This window comes from Sciurus carolinensis, chromosome 3 (assembly GCF_902686445.1).
Source record: "Sciurus carolinensis chromosome 3, mSciCar1.2, whole genome shotgun sequence".
Taxonomy (NCBI): Eukaryota; Metazoa; Chordata; class Mammalia; order Rodentia; family Sciuridae; genus Sciurus; species Sciurus carolinensis.
In genome coordinates this window covers 78841136-78863996 of record NC_062215.1, presented here as the reverse complement: position 1 = coordinate 78863996, position 22861 = coordinate 78841136, and the positions used below count along the sequence as shown (strand labels likewise).

Sequence of the window (22861 nt, the reverse complement as noted above, 5' to 3'; positions counted from 1 at the left end):
CATTTTTTAATCTGTTGGTCTCATATTACTATGTAGGCCCAAGATAACCAGAATGGATTTTAAGAAGAATAAAATAACCCTAGTGGTTGTAGAAGATGATGATCAGGTAGGAATTTTGTTGCATTAACTGCTTAACAATGACTGTGTTTTATGGTAACTTATATCTCTATTGTTGTTGTTGTTTTGGTACCAGGAATTGAACCCAGGGGGCTTTGCCACTGAACCACATACATAGCTCTTCTTATTTTTGAGACAGGGTCTCACTAAGTTGCTGAGGCTGGCTTTGAACTTGTGATCCTCTTTCCTTAGCCTTCCAAGGATTACAGGTACACAACCTTGGTAACATCTTTACAAAGGGGAATACCAATAACAATGTACTTCATTGTTTTACACAGACATAGAAAAAACTTTGTATAATTAACACTTGAAGTAATTTCCTGATTTAGGTTATAACCATCCTAAACGTATGGATTCCTGCCCTTAAGATTAAAGATAATGTAATTGAAGTTATTTTGTTTTTTCATTGCTAAAATATATGAGGTATACAAAAAGTTAAATTTAAGTGACCATATTCCCTTCATATCTGATTTTAAAAATTAAAAATATCTATCTAATATTCTTCAAAGCCTTTTGAACTAAGGATTACTTTTTTATCAGTAATGCAGATCCTAATCAGTTCACACATACATGCATCTCAGATTCATTATGCTAAGTAAAATGTCAGATTCATAACGATTAAGTACCTCTGGGATTGTGGCACACACCTACAATTCTAGCTGCTTGGGAGGATGAGACGGGCTAATCTAAGCCCCAGGCCAGCTTGGGCAATTTATTAAGAAGAAAGACCCTGTCTCTAAATAAAATAAAGGAGGACTGGGAATGTAGCTTAGTAGTAGAGTGCTTGCCTAGCATATACAAGGCCCTGGGTTCCACCCCCAGTACTGCAAAAACTTAAAAAGATTATGTACTATGTGATTGCATTTATATGATATTCTGGGAAAGTCAAGCCTATAGGAATGGAAAATAGATCACTGATTGCTTTGGATTAAAGATTGAGAAGGGGGTTGACTACCAGATGGTAGAATTCTGAGGGATATTTTTTGGGGTTGAGGGAACTATAGCCTTATAGCCAGATTATACAACTGTATATTGGTCAAAACTCACAGAATTGTACATCTAAAATTATTGTATGTAAATTAACAAACTTTAAGATATGTAAAGATACAGTTGTAAGCACATTAAAATGTTAATAGTTGACTGTACATGGTGTCTTTATTGGTATTCAATTTTTGTATATGTTCGAACATTTTTATAATTAAATATTGGAGAGATTTAAAAACTTTGTTACGATTTTCCTTTCCTAAGTACATTGTACTTCCATTTAAAATGTTTCCTGATTTTTCTTTCATTGTATGTAGACATAGATTCACATTTCCATTATGTTTGTAATTTCGAATTCATTTTTTTTCCTCATTAGTGGTAACATTTTGGATGTACTTTGTAAAGTAGGTGAAAGTACAAGTATGGGAATTTTGCCAAAACTTTGCTGTTATTGAATTAAAAAAAAAAGTTTTGCTTATGATAGTGGAATATTACTGTTTTAAACTTGATCTTTTAATAGTTATGTTAATACTTAGTCATATTTACTTATATTTCTTTTTTGGTCAGCATTTCTGTTCATTTCCTTTTTTGTTTTTCCTACAAAGGTGCATATGAAAATGTCATTGTAAATTCCAGCATAAATATTAATAATATCAGATATTACTCTGTATCAGGATAGTAGTTTACTAATGTTTTTTCTGTGGTTATTGCTTAACTAAATATGGTAACTGGAAAAAAGATTCAGACTGTAGCAATTAAAGTTATTTATATACTTGGAGTATAGTTTTTTTGTCTCATTTTTAATAATGACATTGGACTGGTCACTTTAAGAGTACAAACACCCATGTTGGCAAACAGTCTTTAAGTTTATCAGAAAAGTACTATAGATTCTGGTCAACATTAATAAAATAAAAGAATCAGTAGTTTGTTAGAAACCTGGTTGTGTTGATTGCTGATGGTTAATGGGAAGTACTACTTTTTAGTCAGTACAGTTTTGTGTTCTGCTTTTTTCTTTTAGTTGTAGGTGGACAAAATGCCTTTATTTTTATGTGGTGCTAAGGATCAAACCTAGTGCCTCCACATGCTAGGCAAGCGCTCTACCACTGAGCTCCAAGCCCAGGTCTTCTGTTTTGACTGTAAAGTTATTCATGTATGAATAGAGATAAGTGCTTATGTTTCTGGTACAGTGTGAGACTTTTTACTTATCAGGATGAATGAAGAATTTTTCATGATCTCTAGCAAATTTGAGTGTAGTAGGAGGGAGCAATAAGTAGAGAAGCAATTACAACAGCTTGATTAGTGGTAAGATAGAGTGCATAATCTTTGCAAGTATGCAAAAATATGTGGTATGTATGCCTATTTTTGTGTACTAAAATGCTTCTTAAAACAATTTTTTTAGTAGATGAACATAATACCTTTATTTTTTTATGGTGCTGAGGATTGAACCCAGTGCCGCACATGTTGCTAGGCCAGCACCCCACCCCTGAGCCACAATCCCAGCCCACTAAAATGCTTTTTAGTGAAGAGAAATAGTTATTGGGAAGAACTTCATGATATAGTAAGTGAATTTTGGTACATTAATATTTTTATATCTGGAATTTTTTTTTAATGGTAATACTTTGTGTAGAAAAGTTTACATAAACCTCAAGGGCCTGGGTGTACTATTGTAAGACTATTTCAGCTTTGGAGGATTTTGATTTTTCATACACACATACACACACACATATATATGCATGTATATATACATATATATGTATGTATATTTTGGGGGTGGGCACTGAGGATTGAACCCAGGGATTCTTTGTCAGATATAGCGTGCATGTATCTTCTCTTTAACTTGTCTTTTGATTCTTCCTTTTTTTTTTTTTTTTTTTTCCGGTGCTGGGGATTGAACCAAGGGCCTTGTGCATGCAAGACAAGCACTCTACCAACTGAGCTATATCCCCAGCCCTTGATTCTTCTTAATAGTGTCTTTTGGATGAATAGAACCATATCAGTGTAATAGAGTTCATAAATTATTTTGCTTTGTGGTCAGCATTTTTGTGTTTTAGATTTTAAGAATCTTCCTGTATCAAGATGGTAAAGAAACTGACATTAAAAAGTAATTTTAAATGAGAAAAGTTAAGTTTACAAAATATTTTAAGTAAATTGAAAAGTACAAAAAATCATATCCATTTTTTTCAGAATCTAGGATTATAGTATTTTCTATGTCTTGATTCAAATTTATTTTAGAAATGGATAAGTAAATTTATACCTGAGTGCTGGGGTGCATGCCTTTAATCCCGGTGACTCAAGAAACTTAAACAGGAGGACTATAGATTTGAGACTGACCTGGACAACTTAGCAAGACCCTGTCTTAAAATAAAAAGGGCTGCAAATGTAGGTAGGGTGGTGGAGGGGTCCCTACTTTTAATTCACAGTACTGAAGATGAAAAAAGAAAAATTTACATAGACATAAATATACTTGTAGCTTGCTTTTTAAGTTTAAGCCCTCTAGCTGTGTAGATTTAGTTTCTTTTTAACTAATATGTAGTATTCTGTAATATGAATAAACAGTGTCACATTCATGCATTCATCCTTTATCTTTCTGTATAGTTTTAAAATACACTATTATTTCCTTGACCATTTCTCTCTAGTTTTGCACATTTGGGGTTGTGTCAGTTTTTATTACAGAAAATCATTTTTTCTAGAGATGCAGTATTTGTTGTTATAAACCATAGCTTCTGGAGCAACACTTACTAGGTTCTAATTCTAGTTTCCTATTTCCTTATGTATGAAATAGGACTAATGATAGTATTACTCATTCATGTGAGATCCATAGAAAAATGTCTATAAATGTTGACTATTATAATTTGTCTCCTGGGAGTATGGTTAAAAGGACAAAAAATGTGAGCACTTTTAGGACTGTTGACACATATTGACAGATCATATAAAATGCTTTTAAGTTGTTGTTTGTGATGCTTGGGATCAAACCCTGGGCCTCACACATGACAGGCAGACACTGCCACTGAGCTACATACCCAGCTTCTAAAGTACAATTACCACAAAGAATGATAGGTGAATTTTGTTTCTCTGACAAGTGAGAGTATATAAATAGAGGGGACACTTCAAGGAACTACTTTATCCTGGTGTAGAAAATAGTTTGATTTTTAACTCTGCTTTTTTAAGTATAATAGCTATTATAAAGAATAAGTTTCTGGCTGGGGAGTAGCTCATAGTGGAATACTATGGCATATGTGAGGCTCTTGGTTCAGTTCCCAGCACTGCCAAAAAAAGAAGTGAATTTCAGGGAGCAAACTAGATACTTTGTTAAATCTTTCTTGGTTTTGCTGTTACTGTATTTGTATCACTGAAATAGGAGACAGGAGTATTTGCCCTAATATCTCTCCCTTTCTCCCTCTCTCTCTCTTTTTGTTTTTTTTAAAAACTGAGGATTGACCCCAGGGAAGCGTAACCACTAAGCCACATCCCTCAGCCCTTTTTATGTTTTTTATGTGTTTTTTTTTTTTTTTTTTCTTTTTGAGACAGGGTCTCTCTTAATTGCTGAGACTAGCTTTGAACTACAACTCTTCCTGCCTCAGTCCCTAGAGTTGCGGGAATTACAGGTATGCACCACCACACCCAGTTTAATAATCGCTTCTTTTTATATCCTTTTCCTTTCCAGGGCAAAGAGCAGGAACATACATTTGTTTTTAGACTGGATCATCCAAAAGCATGCAAACATTTATGGAAATGTGCTGTGGAGCATCATGCCTTCTTTCGCCTCCGAGGCCCTGTACAAAAGAGTTCTCATCGCTCTGGATTTATTCGACTAGGATCACGTTTTAGATATAGGTTAAGTTTAACAGCTGTTTTGTCTATCCATTTTTAAAAAAAAATATTTTAGTTATAGATTGACACAATACCTTCCTTTTTTTTTTTTAAATGTGATGCTGAGGATCAAACCCAGTACCTCACACATGGTAGGCAGGCGCTTTCCCACTGAGCTACAGCCCCAGCCCTCTATCATCCATTCTTTTATCCAGGCCCCAAATACTAGGCCAACTCTCCTTTAACAAATGTGGGGCTGGTGATATAGCTCAGTTGGTAGAGTACTAGCCTCACAAAAACAAGGCCCTGGGGTCAATCCTCAGCACCTCAAAATCAAAACAAAAAACAAATGTGGAAACTAAGGCATGGGGAAATAAAGTGGTTTGCCAAAGCTTTTCATTGGCCAAATTAAAAAAAAAAAATGTATTATTATTGGCTATGATTTCTTAAATAGAAAATCAGAGTGACTTATGGCTTTTATAATCCCTTTTGACCTTTGTTATAATAAATAACCCTGTTTAAATTGATTTAACAAGAGTTTTATGGATTCTCTGTCCAACAGCTTTATAATTTATTGAAAAAAAAGATATTTTGCACTGAGTGGGGTATTAATTTGAATAATATTTGTGTCCTTTATAAACCTGGAATTCCATTGCTCTTAGAGACCCCTTGTTTGTTTGCCATGAGTTAGAAATGTTTTGGTTTACATTACATTAGATTATTAGCTTTTTTTTTTTTTTTTTTTTAAAACATGCTGTGTGAATCGATGTGATTTGAAGAAGGAATGGATAGTATTGCTACTATATGGCAAGTCAGCCAGTGGAATTCATGTAAGAGAGTGGGGAGGCCTTTTTTTTTTTTTTTTTTTTTTTTTTTAAACAGAATTTAAGTGGAAATCAAAGAAGCAGGATAATAGTTGTAAAAATGTTTCTGGAAATTTTTTTTTTTTTTTTTTTTTTTTTGTGGTACTGGGGATCGAACTCAGGGCCTTGTGCTTGTGAGGCAAGCACTCTACCAGCTGAGCTATCTCCCCAGCCTGTTTCTGGAAAATTAATTCTGAAAATATATCACAATTAGAAAAAGTAACTGAAAATTTTATTTTTAATTAAACACTTTGACTTGAGGTATTTGGATAGGAAGGTATTCCAAATACCATAAGAGCACAGGCATTCTGAACTAATATTTATGTTTTTAGATACTATGTGTGCTTGAGTGGAAAAATAAAAAACAGTATAATTAATTTTACCTATTCTCAAAAGCCTAAAAAGTGAAAGAATGATATAATAAAGAGGGAAATAAAAAATAATAGTACTAGTTCCTTCAGGATAATGATTAGGATGCTTCTTTCAAGGAGAACCTGAATGTAGACTTTCTTGTACTAAGATCATAGGCCTTAAATTTTTGTTGATGTACCTTATTTTAGTGGGAAAACTGAGTATCAGACCACAAAAACCAGCAAAGCGAGAAGATCAACGTCCTTTGAAAGAAGGCCCAGCAAACGATATTCTCGTCGAACTCTGCATATGAAAGGTGAAATGCAACCCTGCTTCAAAAGACTGTTTTTTCTTGATAATTAATCATATTCTGGTTTTGTTTACTTGAGAGGAAATCCTGAATCTCTTTTTACGGCTATTCTAATCCACTAAAGTACTCTTCTAGTGTAATAAGTTTCATAAGATACACAGGGGAAAATTACCTGTACCTGTAGCTGAGATTAAGCTTTATATTAATCCCAATTCAGATGGCATTCTGAGATTGTGTTTAGTTTTATTTTATATTATAATATTACTAAAAATTCTGTTAAATATAGCTTTTAATTTTAATACATTATTGGTAGATATTTCCAAATTCATAAATGTTACTTGCTTACTGTTTATTAAGTTGTAATTATGGAAGAAAAAGCATGGTTTACTTTGACAAATGAGATGTGTTTGGAGGCTGGGGCTGTAGCTCAGTGGCAGAGCACTTGCCTCGCACATGTGAGGTGCTGGGTTCAATCCTCAGCACCACATAAAAATAAACAAGATAAAGACATTCTGTCCATATATAACTATAAAAAATAAAAATAAAAAAACTTCTGTTCAGTTTCAAATCTGAATTTATGTTAAAATATAGATTGAATTTTAATTATGTCCAGTATCAGGGTCTTTACCAGTTGTCCCAAACATCTGCCATGGTGTCATATTTGGCAGTATTTTTTTTTTTTTCCTCTCATTTTCCCGGCAGGGGATTTGAACCGGGGTCCTTAGGCATGAAAGGCGAGTGCTCTCCAAAAGGAGCCATTTCTTCAGCTCCTATTTGGCAGTATTTATTTAAAAAAATTCTTAACAAATTTGTTCTTTTGGGGATATATGTGACTGTAGAGTGTATTTTGGCTTATTATGCATAATGGAGTATAACATTCTAATTAGGGTCCCATTCTTGTGGTTGTACATATGTGGAGTTTCACTAGTAGTATATTCATATGTACTTAAGAAAGTTATATGTGATTAATTCTACTATTTTTCCTATTTCCATCCCACTTCCTTCTCTTCATTCCCCTTTGGCTAACCCATTGAACTTCTGTTCTTCCCTTGGCTCTCCTTATTGTGTTTTAGCTTCCACACACAATATTCAGAGAGAATATCTAGCCTTTGGTTTTTTTGGTATTGGCTTATTTCACTTAGGACGATAGTCTCCAGATCTGTCTGTTTACTGGCAAAAGTCATAAAGTCGTTTTTTTTTTTTTTTTATGGCTGAGTAATGCTCCATTGTGTGTGTGTGTGTGTGTATGTATCACGTTTTTTTTGTTGTTGTTCATTTTAGATAAACATGGTAGTAGAACATATCGTATTTGACTTATTATGCATACATGCAATATAACTTACCTTTCTTGTGGTTGTACATGATGTGGAATTACACTGGTTGTGTATTCATATATGAACATAGGGAAGTTATGTCCAGTCCATTCCCATCCCCACTCCCATCCCTTCATTCCCCTTTGTCTAATCCAGTGAACTTCCATTCTTCCCACCCCCACTTGTTTTGTGTTAGCATCCACATATCAGAGAGAACACTTGGCCTTTGATTTTTTTTTTTTTTTTTTCAGATTGTCTTATTTCACTTACCATGATAGTCTCCAGTTTCATCCATTTACTGACAACTGTTGTAATTTATCCATTCATCTGTTGAAGGGCATTTCTGTTGGTTCCATAGCTTAGCTGTTGTAAACTGAGCTGCTATAAACATTTGATGTGGCTGCGTCACTGCAGTATACTGTGTATGCTACATGTGTAGTATATTTTAAGTCCTTTGGATACATACTGAGGAGTGGCATACTGGGTCAAATGGTTCCATTCCAAGTTTTCTGAGGTATCTCCTGGAAATATTAATTTTTTAAAATAAAACTGATTATTTATATTCATAATTTTTGGTGTGACTGTAAACAAAATAGTATATGACTATAAATGAAACCATTTCACTGTGGTGGTTTAAAATCCTCAGTAACCTCTTGGTTTCCTCTGTAAGGTTCAGAATTAGCTCACTCTAGGAGACTTGCAGATGGTTTTGTTTTAAAAGAAAATTAAATACTTACTGCTTTATTTTAAAAATGGTAATGATTGCCATTATTGAATTTACTGGTATGAATTCCAGAACACTTTTATAAAATTAAGTTTTGAAAACTGGGGAATGGCTTTTACAAATCAAAGTTCTACTTTGAATAATGAAGCAATTTATTTTGTAAGATTGAACTAATTAGATATTATTTTCTTTTTTCTTCTAGCAGCAAGTATAGCAAAACCTGAAGAACTCAGGTGAGTAATGTTTTACTACATAGAAACTGATACATAATGTTTTTTTTATTTTAGGTTTTTGCTGTCATGAAACCTTTGTTGAAGACTTTTTGAAATGTTAGGGTTGTCTATGGGTATTTGGGAGAGTAACAGGGAACACATAAAACAGATAATGCCAGATAAAGTTGATATGAAGAAAAATTAACAAGTTTAATAAAATAGAGTTGGGAATGGGTATGCTTTTTATAATCAGAGTGGCATTTGTTATTGATAAGTAAGGATTTAAAGATATAAGTTATTTTTACACACAAGGATCTCAAAGAACAAGGTTGATTTACAAATAAGCAATTTTATTCCTAGGATAAATTCCACTTGGTTATAGTTTATAATTCTTCCTTTTATATTGCTGGATTTGGATTGCTAATGTTTTGTAGATCTTTGTGTCTACATTCATCAGAGATCATCTATACTTTTCTTACTGTGTTTTTGTCTGATTTTGCTATCAGGGTGATACTGAATTCACAGAAAAAGTTGGTAAATAGTCCTTCCTCTTACTTTTTTTTTTTTTTTTTTTTTTTGGCGGTGCTGGGATTGAACCCAGGGCCTTGTGCTTGCGAGGCAGGCACTCTACCAACTGAGCTATCTCCCCAGCCCCCTCTTACATTTTATGAGAAGAATTTATAAAGATTTGTATTCACCCAAAATCTGCGGTAAAATTTACCATTAAAGCCATGTGACCTAGAATTTCTCTTGTGCGAAGTTTTAAAACTTTTAATTCAATCTCCTACTAGATGTATTTAAAATTTCTTATCTGGAATCAGTTTGGGAGCTGTGTTTGGAAAATGTTTCTATTTTATTTAAGTTACCTAATTCATTGGCATAGTTCATATTATTCCAGTCTTTTTATAAGATCAGTAGTGCTGTTCACTTATTTCCTTCAGATTTTAGTAATTGTTGCCTCTCTTTTTTTTTCTTGGTAATTCTGGCTAAGGTTTTGTCAGTTTTTTTGGCCTTTTCAAATAGAACTAGCTTTTGATTTCATTGATTTCCCCCCCCTTTCCTATTTTTTAAAAATACTTGCTCCTTTGCTATTTTTTAAATATTTCTACTTCTTTTAGTGTGCTTTTTTTCTGTGATCTACAGGTAGACGATTACATACATTTATTAGGTTGTGTTTATTTTAATATAACATTTATAGCTGTAAATTTCTTCTAGTAATTAATTAAATCTGTAAGTTTTAGTATGCTGTGTTTTCATTTTTTGTTCTTCCCAAGTTATTTTCTAATCTCTTGTGATTTCTCTTTTGACCTATTGATTATTTAGGAGTGTGTTGCTTAATTTCCACATATTTGTGAATATATATAAATATTTTAAATATTTTTTTAGTTGTCAATGGACATTTATTTATATGTGGTGCTGAGAATCGAACCTAGTGCCTCACACATGCTAGGCAAGTGCTGTACCCACTGAACCATGACCCAGCCTCATATTTGTGAATATTTTAAATCTTTTTTTTTTTCTTTTAATTTTATTTCATAGTGGATGGAAAATGTAACTTTTTATCATTTTAATCCCTATAGATTGATTGAGAATTGTTTATGATGGTTCCGTTAATTTTAATAGTGTATATTACAATGTGTACTCTCATAGAATACTTTCCAAAAACTGCTGTTAGAGAATCCTGGAATGCCTGTTAAAAGCCATAGAGATACCATACCCCCAAATCTGAGTTCTTTTTTTGAATTTGTACTCGAAATTTGGGTGCTGAGATGGTCAGTCTCACCTTGAAATTTTCATGTTCAGTTTTTTTCACTTCGAAAGCTATTAAGACCAGGCTGTGATAAGCAATTCACTACAAAAGCACTCTGCTTTTTTGAAGAATGACTGTTACAGAGTTTCTTTAGCTGATAGACTATTAAAACTAAATAAATGAATAAAGCCAGAGGGAGTAGGAAATTCTGTAAATTTTTACATTAAAAAAACAAAAAATGTGCCTTTTCTGGACTATACACTTCTGTTTCCTTAAAGTTATTTATAAACAGTGTTTTTAAGAAAAATGGTGGAGAAATATTAGAGGCATTTTATAGCTTTTAAAACATGTTCCTTTAATGGGCCATCTTTTGAAAGGGGGACTCTGATAGAATATTAAAGAGTACCTAGTAAAGTTAGTAGAAATGTAAACACAGTATTTCAGAAGTGATATTATGTTGAAAACTTCAGACTTTCATTTGCAAAATAAAATTTTCCTCAAAAGATGTTCTAAAGTATACATTGCTCACCAAAAATTGAGTATGAGTAGTTTTTTCTAGAATTAAAATTAATTTAAATGTTAAATTATTGCTAAATATTATTTTCTCTTCATTAGTGATGTTCTTAGTCCTGATAACAACAAAAATGGGATATTAAAGTGATTATGATACTCTGATTTATTTTCAGTGGAGTTCTAGAGAGACCTGAGCTTGCACACTCATGCATGCCCTTTCACTCTTGCCCTTGCTGTTTTGTTTGCATGAACGGTTTTGCTCCAGTGAACCATGGAAAGCAATAGCTTTTAAAAGGGCACAACTATTTGACGTAAAAATATTTTTTCACCTTGTACTCTGCAGTTTCATAAAAACAGCTTATTTGAATAAGAGGTTTTTAAATTGATGTCATTTTCCTTGTATTATTTTGTTTCCTAACAACTCCTTTGTATGTCTTAACTAATATTAAATATATTTAGAAGTGATGACATCTTAAAGGATATTGGACATTTTGTTTGCTAGTACTTTTGCCATCCTTCCGTCCCTGTAATCCTTTAAAAAGGGAAGTGAGGACTAGGTATAATAAGTAATTCTTTAATACTACTGAAAGTAAAATAACCTATATAAGTGTGAGAAAATCATGCTTTCTACATTCCAAATTATTTAAAAACAGGAAGGTCTGATTCAGTTAACATCACTTATTGTAAGTATTGTTTTCTCATGTTATTCATCTTTTATTTGTCACTCACTGAAGTTATTCCCAGTTAAAGGAAAACTTTAGAGAGGAACAAAGGGACTGTAGATTTCATTAATGTTTAGGATCATGTATTCTGTAAACAACTTGATTTGTAAAAAGAACTTGTACCTGGTAACTATGTTCTTTACAGGTGCCTTAGCAGCATATCTACACTAAACAGTTTCTTTTTAGTAATGTTTTAATTTTATTCAGCAATTTTGCAGTTGGTTTGAAGGTAAAACTGAAACACAAAATGAGTAAGTGTAATGTAGAGAAAATTAGATCCTTTTGTTCCATTACACAAATTAAATACTATATATATATTTAAAATTCAGTCACATCATTTTGAATAAAACAAGGTGTTTTGAAAAGGCTATTAAGATGGTGTTAATGACAAAACATAAATCCTATTACCTATTACTTAGACTAATAGGATAATTCTGTACAAATTTCATAAAACTGAATGCTTCAAATAGTGTGAGTAAAAACAATAATAAAATCTTTTGACTATTTGAAAATAAATTAGATGGGGAGAAGAGTTTTTTTTTAAAAAACAGCTGTTTTATAATTTGTGAAGGTAAAGAAGACAGATGACTCTGAAGGTAAAGAAATTAGGAGACCGAAATGCTAATTTCCCTGATTTGATTAGGGTACTATGTATGCCTGTGTTGACACAATTATTATTTTTGGGGTGTGCATGTGTTGGTTAGGATTTAACTCGGGGCCTTGTGTGTGTTAGGCAGGCCCTATCTCAAGCCCAAATAGGATTTGACCATAGATACAGTGATGCAAATTCTGGTAATTCAACTTGTAATTAAAATGTGGTTTATAAAAATTAAGGTATTAATTAGGTTTATTCCTCATTACCCTGCCTTTTAACAAACTTCTGTCTTGTTCTTTCTTAATTGGTTGGGTTTTATGTTCAGGTAATTTTGGATTTTTTTCCCACACCATAAGAAAGTTTTTTTTTTTTGTTTTTTTTTTTGTTTTTTTTTTTTTTTTGGTAGTGTTGGGGATTGAACCCAGCGCCTTATGCATGTGAGGCAAGCACACTACCAACTGAGCTATATCCCCAGCCCAAGAAGGTCTTTTGAATGCTGTATTCACTTGATCCCCCTCTCCCCTTTGAGAAGCTTTGCCTATTTTCCATTACTAGAATGATGTCTTAGCTAGGTAAATTTCTTGAGTATTGCTGTGGGGAGATTTATGCCAACCTGACACTGAAAGTAATTTTTCTTTTCTTATCCTTGAAGGGGGGATAACTTAAGAGTAGATTTGATTGTATTTAATTCTGTATTTCATTCTCCTGGAACACATTGCTGCCATTAATGGAGTATGTAGAATATGTAGATTTTTTCTCACTTTCAAGGAATGTCCTTTTTATAACTTTGAATATGTTTTCTGCTTTATTAGTTGAATTCTTAACTTCAGAGGCTATCAATCATTAGAATGTCTGAAGTCGGCAAACTTTTATTTTCTCTGTTGTTGTGGTAATAGCACATTCTTCTGTTGAATGTTCTGTTTTTTTTTCCTGTTCTTCAGTTTCTATTTTGTGATATTACAGGTTGAGGTTTAAAAAAATGTGTATGTGTGTGGGTGTGGGTGTGTATAGAGGCAGGGAATGAGTGCAAACTAAAAATTTTAGAACATTTATAAATCATTTGAAAAGGAGGATATACACAGAAATTTCTAGCTTTAACCTATTGTGTCACATCATCTTATATATTGGACAGCTGTAAAACCTATACAGTTTTGTAGGACATCTTAAAAATTGCTCAATTTGTTTTTATAGGTGTCATGTATAGGACAATGGATGTAATAGGTTAAGTTTGTCCTAAGGCCTTCAGAGTTAAAACATGCTGAGCTGTTGTGACACTGGAAAATCTTGAGCTGGTATGAATGTACAAAAGAAGTGACAGATAAGCTTATGTGGCTATTTGTGCTAGATGCTTTGAGTATAAGGAGTCATTTGAGGTTTTCGCCTGTTTTGCCATCTTTGTCCAAAGAGTAAACAGGATTAGTAGTAAGTAAATGTCTCTTAAAAAAAATGTTAAATTATATGTATATGGAAAGATCAGTTGAGCAGCTTATGTAGAGAAGCAAGTGTTGGCTTTTAAATGTTTTCTGATCATGACATTCTTAGTTTTAGATGCCAGCAGATTTTTTTTCTTTATTTGAACCAGAACATTGATGTCTTTGACTCCTTTCACTAATGTATGTGTATAATCTTAGAAAGTAAAGCCCTAGAAATTTAAGTACAGTTTTTTAAAATAGATTTTTCTCCCATTACAGTGTTCACAATAATGTTTCTACCCAGATTAATGATTCCCAACAGGTAAGACAATACTAAGTTTCTAAAATACTAGAACACTGTAGTTAATTAAAACAAATTATAATATTATTAACTGGAATTTCGTAGTGTACTTGTGCAAGTTTTGTGCATTTTCTTGTCCTTATCCCCTAAGTGACTCAGTAATGTTTACCTCCATCTTATTTTACACTTAAGATATTATAAATAAAACAGATGACCTATAAAACATTTTGCCCCTATCAGTTATGAGAATAAATAAAATATTAATATTCAGTTAAATTATCTGTCTCTAAGGTCATATATAAGATTCAATTGTTTGCTTACATTGCATTTATTTTGCATCTGTATATAATCTGTTTGTTGATAAGGAAAAATAGTTTATTTTTATGATTTTTTTTTTTTTTTTCCGCAGACTTGGAGTCTAACATCTGTGTCTGTGATTCCTTCCACATCCTCTGGTCCTGTGCTGGTGGAGATAGAGAATCTGCCACAGAATTCTGGAACAGACAAGCATGACAGGAAATGGTTTGTTAATTTCTTAAGCAAAATTATTACTTGCTTAATTGTATTTTAAATTTAAATTATAATTGTGGAGTATGATTGGAAGCAAATTATTCATATTTGTGAGCTGAAAAGTATCATAGGAATGAGTAGTCATAGGAATGGGAAAATTAAGGTATACGGGCAAAGAAGGGAGTACAGTTGTCTCAAGAACATAAGACAGCTGTTTTTGATTAGCATGATCTGGGAGTGATGGAATCGAACCCATGGCCTTGTGCTTGCAAGACAAGCACTTTACCAACTGAGCTATCTCCCCAGCCCCGGGTGGTTCTCTCTTGAAAGATTTCTTGCTAGTCAGTAGAAACCTTTCCCCGATCCATAAGGAAAATGTTTGTTACGTATGTATTCCATACAGTATGCTATTACCACTTAGGATGTGTTTTCTTCATTAAAAACTGAATATAAAACCAAAAGAGAAATATGATTTTAAAGTGTAATAAAACATGAAATACTTCATTTTTTGGAGAGGGGAGAATCTGTTGAAGGGATGTTTTATTTAGATTTCCAGATTAATATTAAGTATACAAATATGATACTTTGGTTTGTTGGAGTTAATCAGTTGGGTTTATTCTTTCCCTAATAAACGTATGGGGCTTGGGAAGGAGGGGCACCTTGGGAATTATTTGATTAAGTGATCATGTTGGGTGTACCATCTATTGAAGTTTCGTGTTTATTAGTTGAACTTTGATAATTCATAGGATTTTTCTCTTTTGCTCTTAGTTTTCTTAGTACCTGAAATCTAATGAGTTTCTGTGGTGATCTCAAGGTTTTGGTCCGCTTTCTGTGCAAGCAGTTCTTCCTTCATGGTGGTGGGTCAACAGTGTTTGGTGATTGTTTTCTGTCTTTTCTTATGTAATTTTCCCCTTCACAGTCATTTTGGCTTCACTAACTGCAGGATGTTTTTTATGGTTGGGCATATTTTTACTTTAGTTCCAAATAACTTTGCAATTAAGATTGAAAGAATTTCTTTTTTATAAAAATTTTAGTTTGGAAGTATGGTAGCGGTATTTTGTGTGCAAGTGGGCACACAGTTAAAAGTAAAGAAGGAAGCCTTTAAATGTCAAATTTTAGTTTATATATTTTTTAAGCCATTAAGAAACTTTTCTTGAATTTCTTGTTGAAAACACCTTAATGTTATTTACCATTGAGTCCTATTGGCAAGGAAAATAGTACTGAGACTTCAGTTGTCAAAGAACTATCTTAATACGACGTTTTTGCCTTTTATATTAATATGGAATGAGAATCTGGTTACTTTGTAACCTGTATAACAACTAAATCTTTATTGAGTTTTTTCATTGTAATGGGTACATATTTAAATTTGTTTAATTTGGTTTGTTAGGCACGATCCCATTCCTTTGATGCAGCTTTTAGAAAGTGTTGATTTTGTGTGAGCTTTCCAGAAAAATAAAAAACTTGGAGCTTTGTGGCCTCCTTCCTTTATCTGGTTTTACTGAGATCCTTTGCTGAAATGAAGTAGTGATCTTTCATACCCACTGAGCCTCTATGTCAGCAGTGCATGGGACTGAATATAGAGCTCATATAGACATGTCTCAGAGCTAATAGATTCTTCAACCTTAATTTAAAATGCATGCTGCATTTCATTCTTTGTTTCTGCATATTTTTAACCAGTTTAATCTATTCTAAAAGAATGAGTCCTCCTTTAGAAAGTATTAATAAAACGTGAAATGCTGTGTGTTTGAAAAAGTTGGGCAGAATAATGGAGCATCTTATTTTTTGTTTGTTTTTTTTACTGAAGTTTGAACCCAGAGGTGCGCTGTCACTGAACAACATCCCCATCCCTTTTTATTTTTCATTCTGAGACCAGGATCTCATTGAGTTGCCAAGGCTGGCCTTGAACCTGGTATCTTCCTGCCTTAGCCTTCAAAGTCTCAGGGATTATGGGCACACACTACCATACCTGGCTCCTAAACACCTTATTTCAGGCAGATAACTTTAAGTCAACTTAATCTACTTCTATTCACATCTTCAACTTTTTCTTTTTCTTTTTCTTTTTCTTTTTTTTGGTACTGGGATTGAGCCCAGGGGCACCCAACCACTGAGCCACATCCCCATCCCTTTTTTGTATTTTATTTAGAGATACAGTCTTTTAATTGCTCTTGGTCTCACTGAGTTGCTGATGCTGACTTTGAACTCAATCCTCCTGCCTCAGCCTCCCAAGCCACTGGGTTTACAGGCATGTGCCACCATGCCCAGCTATGTCTTCAACTTTTTTTTGCTGGTATCTTTTAAATGTCCCATTAATTGAGATCGAGCTTTGATGTATCATAACTTATAATTTATCAAGTAGTATGTTAACTTTTGAGAAACAGTTTGTGTAATTTAAATACATAAATCATTTGCAAACAACAACAACAACAAAACCAAATACTAGAAAATCTGGCATAAACCTCATTTAATTTTCTAAATTTTTAGAGACCCTAAGTTGAGGTTTGTAAATTTTGTGGATTAGGTCTGATAAACAGATTATTTTTGTTGCAGGAAGGAAGACAATTTTATTGTGAAAAAGTCTTCCATATTCGTTCTGAGAAATCCTTTTTAGCTTATATAAAGCAAAAAGTATTTAAAGATAAGTGTTTTGGGTAAGTTTAAAGATAACACTATATTATACAATCTGTTTTTTTAGATAACTCATATTTGGGATGCTTTTTTTCTTTTGCAGTTATTTGAAATATGTGTTGCCCTTCTTGCCATGTTACACAATTTTGGTTCCCTGAATCTTTGCAAATGTGTTCTTTCTACCAGAGGACTCTGATCACTTTTAACTGCATGTATACATGTTTCACTCTTCTAGTTCTATAGCACTGTGATAAAAGACATCTAATAATCTTATTAAATTTTGGAGGAAAAAAAAAACTTTTGGTGACTTGTAATCTTATTACATTATCTGTACCTGTTGATTTTCATTTTGAGATCCTGTTGTCCTGTGAACTTTAATTATAGAAGGAGCAACAATTCTCTTATTTATTGGGATCACTGATATAAAAATCATGTGAACTCTGAGGGCAGATTTTTCTTTAATTCTCTTTCTGAATTTTTTTTTTCCCTGAATTTCAGTTTTGTGAAATCACATAATTTGAGGAATAATTTTCAGTAATTTCCCTTTTTCATATATGCCTTTGTCTTTATGTAGAATTTCCCTTTCAAGTATTTAAATAGATTATTTTTTCTCTTCTATAGAAACCTAAATGTTTCTGCATTTGATTTTCATAGTAACATCAGGGACAGATAGTGTCTTGCTATCCGTGAATTTTCTTCTCTAATTAATTCACTTAACTGATTCTCATTACTAATGCATATTTCCATATTGACACTTTCTCTTATGTATAACTTTGTAGATTTCATCTCTTTGTTATTCTTGAGTATTATTGTTGCATGGAGTAGATGTTGATAACAACTCATAGCAGTGGTGCATGCTGTTCACATTACCTTTCTCCTTTATTACCTCATAACACATCCATTTTCTCCTATTCCTATTGACTAACTGTGCTCCCCTCCAACTCCCCAACCATCCAGGCTCTCTGCTGCCAGTGATTGCTGTCAACGTGGTGGAAACCAGTGGAACACAAGGGCTTTGCCCCCACCCCAGAACGCCCATAGAAACTACACTGACTTTGTCCATGAGCACAATGTGAAGAATGCAGGAGTCCATCATGATGTTCATTTTCCTGGTTATGCAGCCATGACCGAGATATGAGTGTTAAGCCTCTTAGGCATTGGGACTCTTTGTCATCCAAGTTGATGGTATACATTTCCTGATGTTTAAAAAGGATTGATCACATTGGGCATATTTGGAAGAACTTATTTTATACTGAATCACTAGTTGTGTAGTGTTATTTGTGATAGAATTCTTCTGTGGAAGGGAAGAGGATCTGAAGAAGCTGTGTGCCATCAATGATAATGACAAACATTGCCATGTTGAAAAGAATGTATACCACTGTGACTTTGGAAGGGCTTTTTATGATTTTAGCATGTTAATACATTGTTCAAAATCTCTCTCAGGAGAAGGGTTGTGTTTGTGACAAACTGCCAGTTGTCACCTCACATGATGTCAAATAAATGGAGGATTAAAGAATCAGACATACTAAAAGCACACCCAAAAGGAAGCATGTTCAGTCATTATATATAAGCCTTTCATGATATTTATATAATGTTCTCATATGCTATTTTGCTTTCTGAAATGGCCCATGCCTTAATTTCAGTTAAGTGCTTAAAATTTTAATAAAAATCAATGCATTTTCACCTTTTAATAAACTCAAATATTTCAAGTTAACCACAGGTCTAGAAATCCTAGTGCGATTCACACAGATAAATTTGGATGGTGACTTTGAACAGTTAAACTGAATGGCTTCACTACTACTAAATGGTTGTACAAAATGAAAAATTTATTTCTGTCTTTTCACTTTTCATTTTCATCTCCTTTGCCTGTAGGTTTGCAACGGTCTGAGAATCTGACCTTGTACAACCTTTAAAATAAAATTTTGAAGCTAAAACCATGTTTTTGGGTGGATTGGATATGTATTACTGTTTCTGATCCTTTTTGAACTTTGGGATATGATTATTCAAGTTTCTTGGCTTACTACACAGAGGCAGATTAGCTGGAAAAAGTGCAGTTCTGATGGAATGAGAAGTGATAGGAGGGAAACACTTATTCTCTTTGATAATAATTTTCCGAACTTTTAGAAATATTTCCTAACTTTTAAATTGTATAAATAGAAATTTGAGGGTACTATAAGTTAAGAATTTATAATGCTTCAAGGTGTAATGCTTTATTATAAACAGCCTAGACCATATAACTCACCTGCTTAACTCAGTTTTTTATTTCACAAATCCTCTCTCTGCTAGACAATGATAGAGACTTCAGAGGGATTTAATATTGGTCTACTAGTTGTAAATACAACACAACTTGTCAATAGAAGATGTAAGTAAGCAGAACTGAAGTATACTTAGGAATGAAAGTTGTAGGCAGGTTTCAGCCTCTGAGTTTATCATTATCATATATAAGGGGATGGATACTTGAAAGTATTTTTTAGCATATCCTTCTCAGTATAAATGGATGCATATTTTAAATAGCCCAGCTCTTAACCTCAGGGCCTGTCATGAGGCTGCTAATGTCTTAGTTTTTTTAGACTTCAGATAGCACTAGATTAAATTACTAAGTATTGTTCTTGGTAATTTTTTTCTTTAAAAAAAAAAAAAAGAAGAATTTGCAGTACAGAGGCTCTGATTTTTGTCATTCAAGAAAAGTTTTCATAGATATCAGTATGATTAAAGATGCTGATATTTGGGCTGTGGTTGTGACTTAATTGTAGAGTGCTTGCCTGGCATATTTGAAGCACTGGATTTGATAATTGGCACCACATAAGGTACATCGACAACTAAAAAATACTAAAAAAAGATGCTGGTAATTCTATAATAGAAACCAAAGAGGCATCAAGAATAACAAAACTTTCCTGGTCTTTAGAAAGTTCCAAGACTTGACTTTGCTCATTTTAACTTTAATCTTGAAATCTAAGGTCAGATGGTAATACAATTCCTCATATGTATCTTTAATTTTCTTTTCTATGTGGTGCTGAGGATCAGCCCCAGTGCCTCACATGTGCTAGGCAAGCACTCTACCACTGAGCTACAGCCCCAGAGCCCCCTTCTCATCTGTATCTTAACAGAATCTTCACAAGTTTGGAAGGTTTGCAATTAAATTTTATTTAATGTAATTCTAACAGTCTTGAATTAGGTTGGTAACGTTTCATTTGCGGTCTTTTGTGGCAGGGAGACACAGCAAAGTTAGTAACCTTCACACTTTAATGTGAAAAAATGCTTAAGATCATTCTCTTTGGCAAAACCATTTCATCAGCATTTACCTGAGTATGATCTAACCTTTCTGATCTTGATATGGTAATCATAGACTCACGTTTAACTGAATTTACAGAGAATTTCATTAGTCTTAATGTGTATTTATCTTTTGAAAAGCTGCTCTTTTACAATTTTAATATTACAATATTTTAATTCAGAGCATCCTTGTTTTTTGGTGGGGATTTATTAAAGTATTGGCTTCTCCTAAATTTTTTTTTAATAACTCTTGGATGAAACTTTATTGTTGCAACTGTACAGATTGTGCAAGGCATCACAGGTAACTATGTCTCTTAATTGGAGGAAAGGTAGACCCTTGTTTCACAGAGTAGTACAATTAGTTGACCCTTTATTGTGGCCCACCCCACCAAACACACACACACACACATGCTGGGGATGGGATTTGAGGCTTCTCACATAGTAGCCCGAGCCCTATTTTCTCTTACTGGATTTTTACACTTTTTGGTGGATTAATGTGCTAATAATGACTTGGTTACTTGATCACTTTTGTGTGCTTGGTGTCACTATTTCATCTTTCTATTTTGCCAAAACCATAAAGGTAAAACAGGAAGGTAAAGAGTGGACAGTATGGTGTCTTTGGGTTTCTGAGGAGGAAGAATGTTGTAGAGGACTGGTTTCACAGGCATAAGAAGACTAATCCTTTAGCTTTGGTCTCTTATTTCCCTTTGTGTTTGCAAGAATAAACTGGAAAGATTGAGAGATGGTTCCATATTAATGCAGCACTCTCATGGTGGACTCGTTTGTCAAGTTTCACCCGTGATAGTTTAACTGCTTTGGTTGGGCAAATGCCTCATTTCTGAACCATAGTTTTTTGTTTTGAAAGGTCATTATTTTGTTTGTGTTAGGCATTGCGTATTGGGTTTGAAAATAATACCAAATTGTATTAATTTATTTTTTATCCTTGGTATTAAGTCTTATCAGATGTATTTGCAAAAATAAAATCTTGGTGCCAATAACACTTAAATCTCTTCCTCACCATTTATTTCCTTCAGATAGATTAGTACAAATTATACCATATCATGGATTTATTTTTTGGTTCTAGAAATGTTCTTTTTTTTTTTTCATTTTTTTTTTTAATTTTTTTTACGTTTACATAGGGTAATGATGTTTATTTTATTTTTCCCCTCCCCCCGACCCCTCCCACCCCTCTTTTCCCTCTACACAGTCCTTCTTTCCTTCATTCTTTCCGCTCTCCTTAGCCTAACTCTAAACCTAACCCTAAACCTAATGCTAGCCCCTCCCACCCCCCATTCTAGAAATGTTCTGAATGCTTACTTATGAGATACTTTTACATGAGAGCTAGCTTTGAAAATCCTGAAGCATATCACTCTCACTATGAAAATATGTCAGCTTCATTTCTTTCATCAGTTTTTGTCCTTTGGTAATGTAATGATAAACTTCAGCTCCTTTGATGAAGAGTGACATACATTTTAGCCTTCATAAAGATAATTAGTAAAGAGAAGAGAAATATTTTAAAGAAATTGGTGAAAGGAAAAAATTTCCTGTGGCATTTTCATTGATACATTTTTATACCGAGCAGAAAAACAAGTGTTTCTGTTCTTCTTGAAGGAATTGTTCTCACGTTCTTTTCATTATTAGATAATTACCTAAGTCTTCTGTTCTTCCTAACAAACAGCTGTGGCCTCAGTTCTAGGTGGTGGTGCCTGAGTGAGCTGTTTAATTTGTTCCTGACAGCTGTCCAACATTGTGTTTATATTGGCCTGTAAGAGAGTTATCTGACCCAGAGAACAACATTCTCTGAAGATTGGGTCTGAAGACTCCCTGAGTGGTGTAATAAACCTATACCTCCTCCTCTTAAAAACAGGTTCAACAGCTGTCGTTCTTGTCACTGAAGGGAATTTCATTTATTTTTAGTTTTGTGTTTTTGTAGTACTGGGGATTGAACCTGGGCCTCAGACATGCTGGGAAGCATTTTACCACTGAGCTCCTTCTTCAGCCCTGTTTTTTAACTAATTTTAATAAAGAAGACTTTAGATAAATTAGTGTATGGTTAAGATTTAAGAAAGTGTATATTCCTTTAAAAAAAGATGTTTCTTTGCTAGGCTCAGTTAGTGCACACCTGTAATTCCAGCTGCTCAGCAGACTGAGGCAGGAAGATAGCAAGTTTGAGGCCAGACTGGGCAGTTTTGTGAGACCCTGTCTCAAAACAAAAGCTAAAAATGGCTAGAGGTAGAGCTTGGTGGTAGGATGCCTCTGAGTTCAATCCCCAGTATGGGAGTGGGTTAGAGGGGAAGTGCATATTTGTTTTCCTTTTCTTTCTTTCTTTTTAAATCAATGGTCTATTTTTTTGTTTCCAGTATTACTTAAGTACATTTTTCTTGATAAAGTTCTTGTCCAAAGATTGGCCTAATCATTGTTAGTAAATGAAAAATATTTTTTAAATTATTAGGGTAGAGTAAAAGAAAAATACAAATGA

General features: G+C 33.4%; 1 protein-coding gene across 9 annotated transcripts in view; it reads left to right on the top strand.

The window, feature by feature from the left end:
* The window catches only part of Epb41l5 (erythrocyte membrane protein band 4.1 like 5), a 126431-nt gene that overhangs the window by 48231 nt on the left and 55339 nt on the right, over window positions 1–22861 (top strand). For 6 of the 9 annotated variants that reach the window (XM_047544362.1, XM_047544358.1, XM_047544360.1 and 3 more), the window contains 6 exons: window positions 37–106; window positions 4766–4935; window positions 6335–6441; window positions 8675–8705; window positions 13956–13998; window positions 14387–14499. In XM_047544362.1, coding sequence (XP_047400318.1) covers window positions 37–106; window positions 4766–4935; window positions 6335–6441; window positions 8675–8705; window positions 13956–13998; window positions 14387–14499 — 534 coding nt within the window. Of the gene's footprint in view, window positions 1–36; window positions 107–4765; window positions 4936–6334; window positions 6442–8674; window positions 8706–13955; window positions 13999–14386; window positions 14500–18069; window positions 21383–22861 lie in introns of those variants that run through there. The other 3 variants (XM_047544363.1, XM_047544361.1, XM_047544367.1) reach the window with 2 other exon arrangements.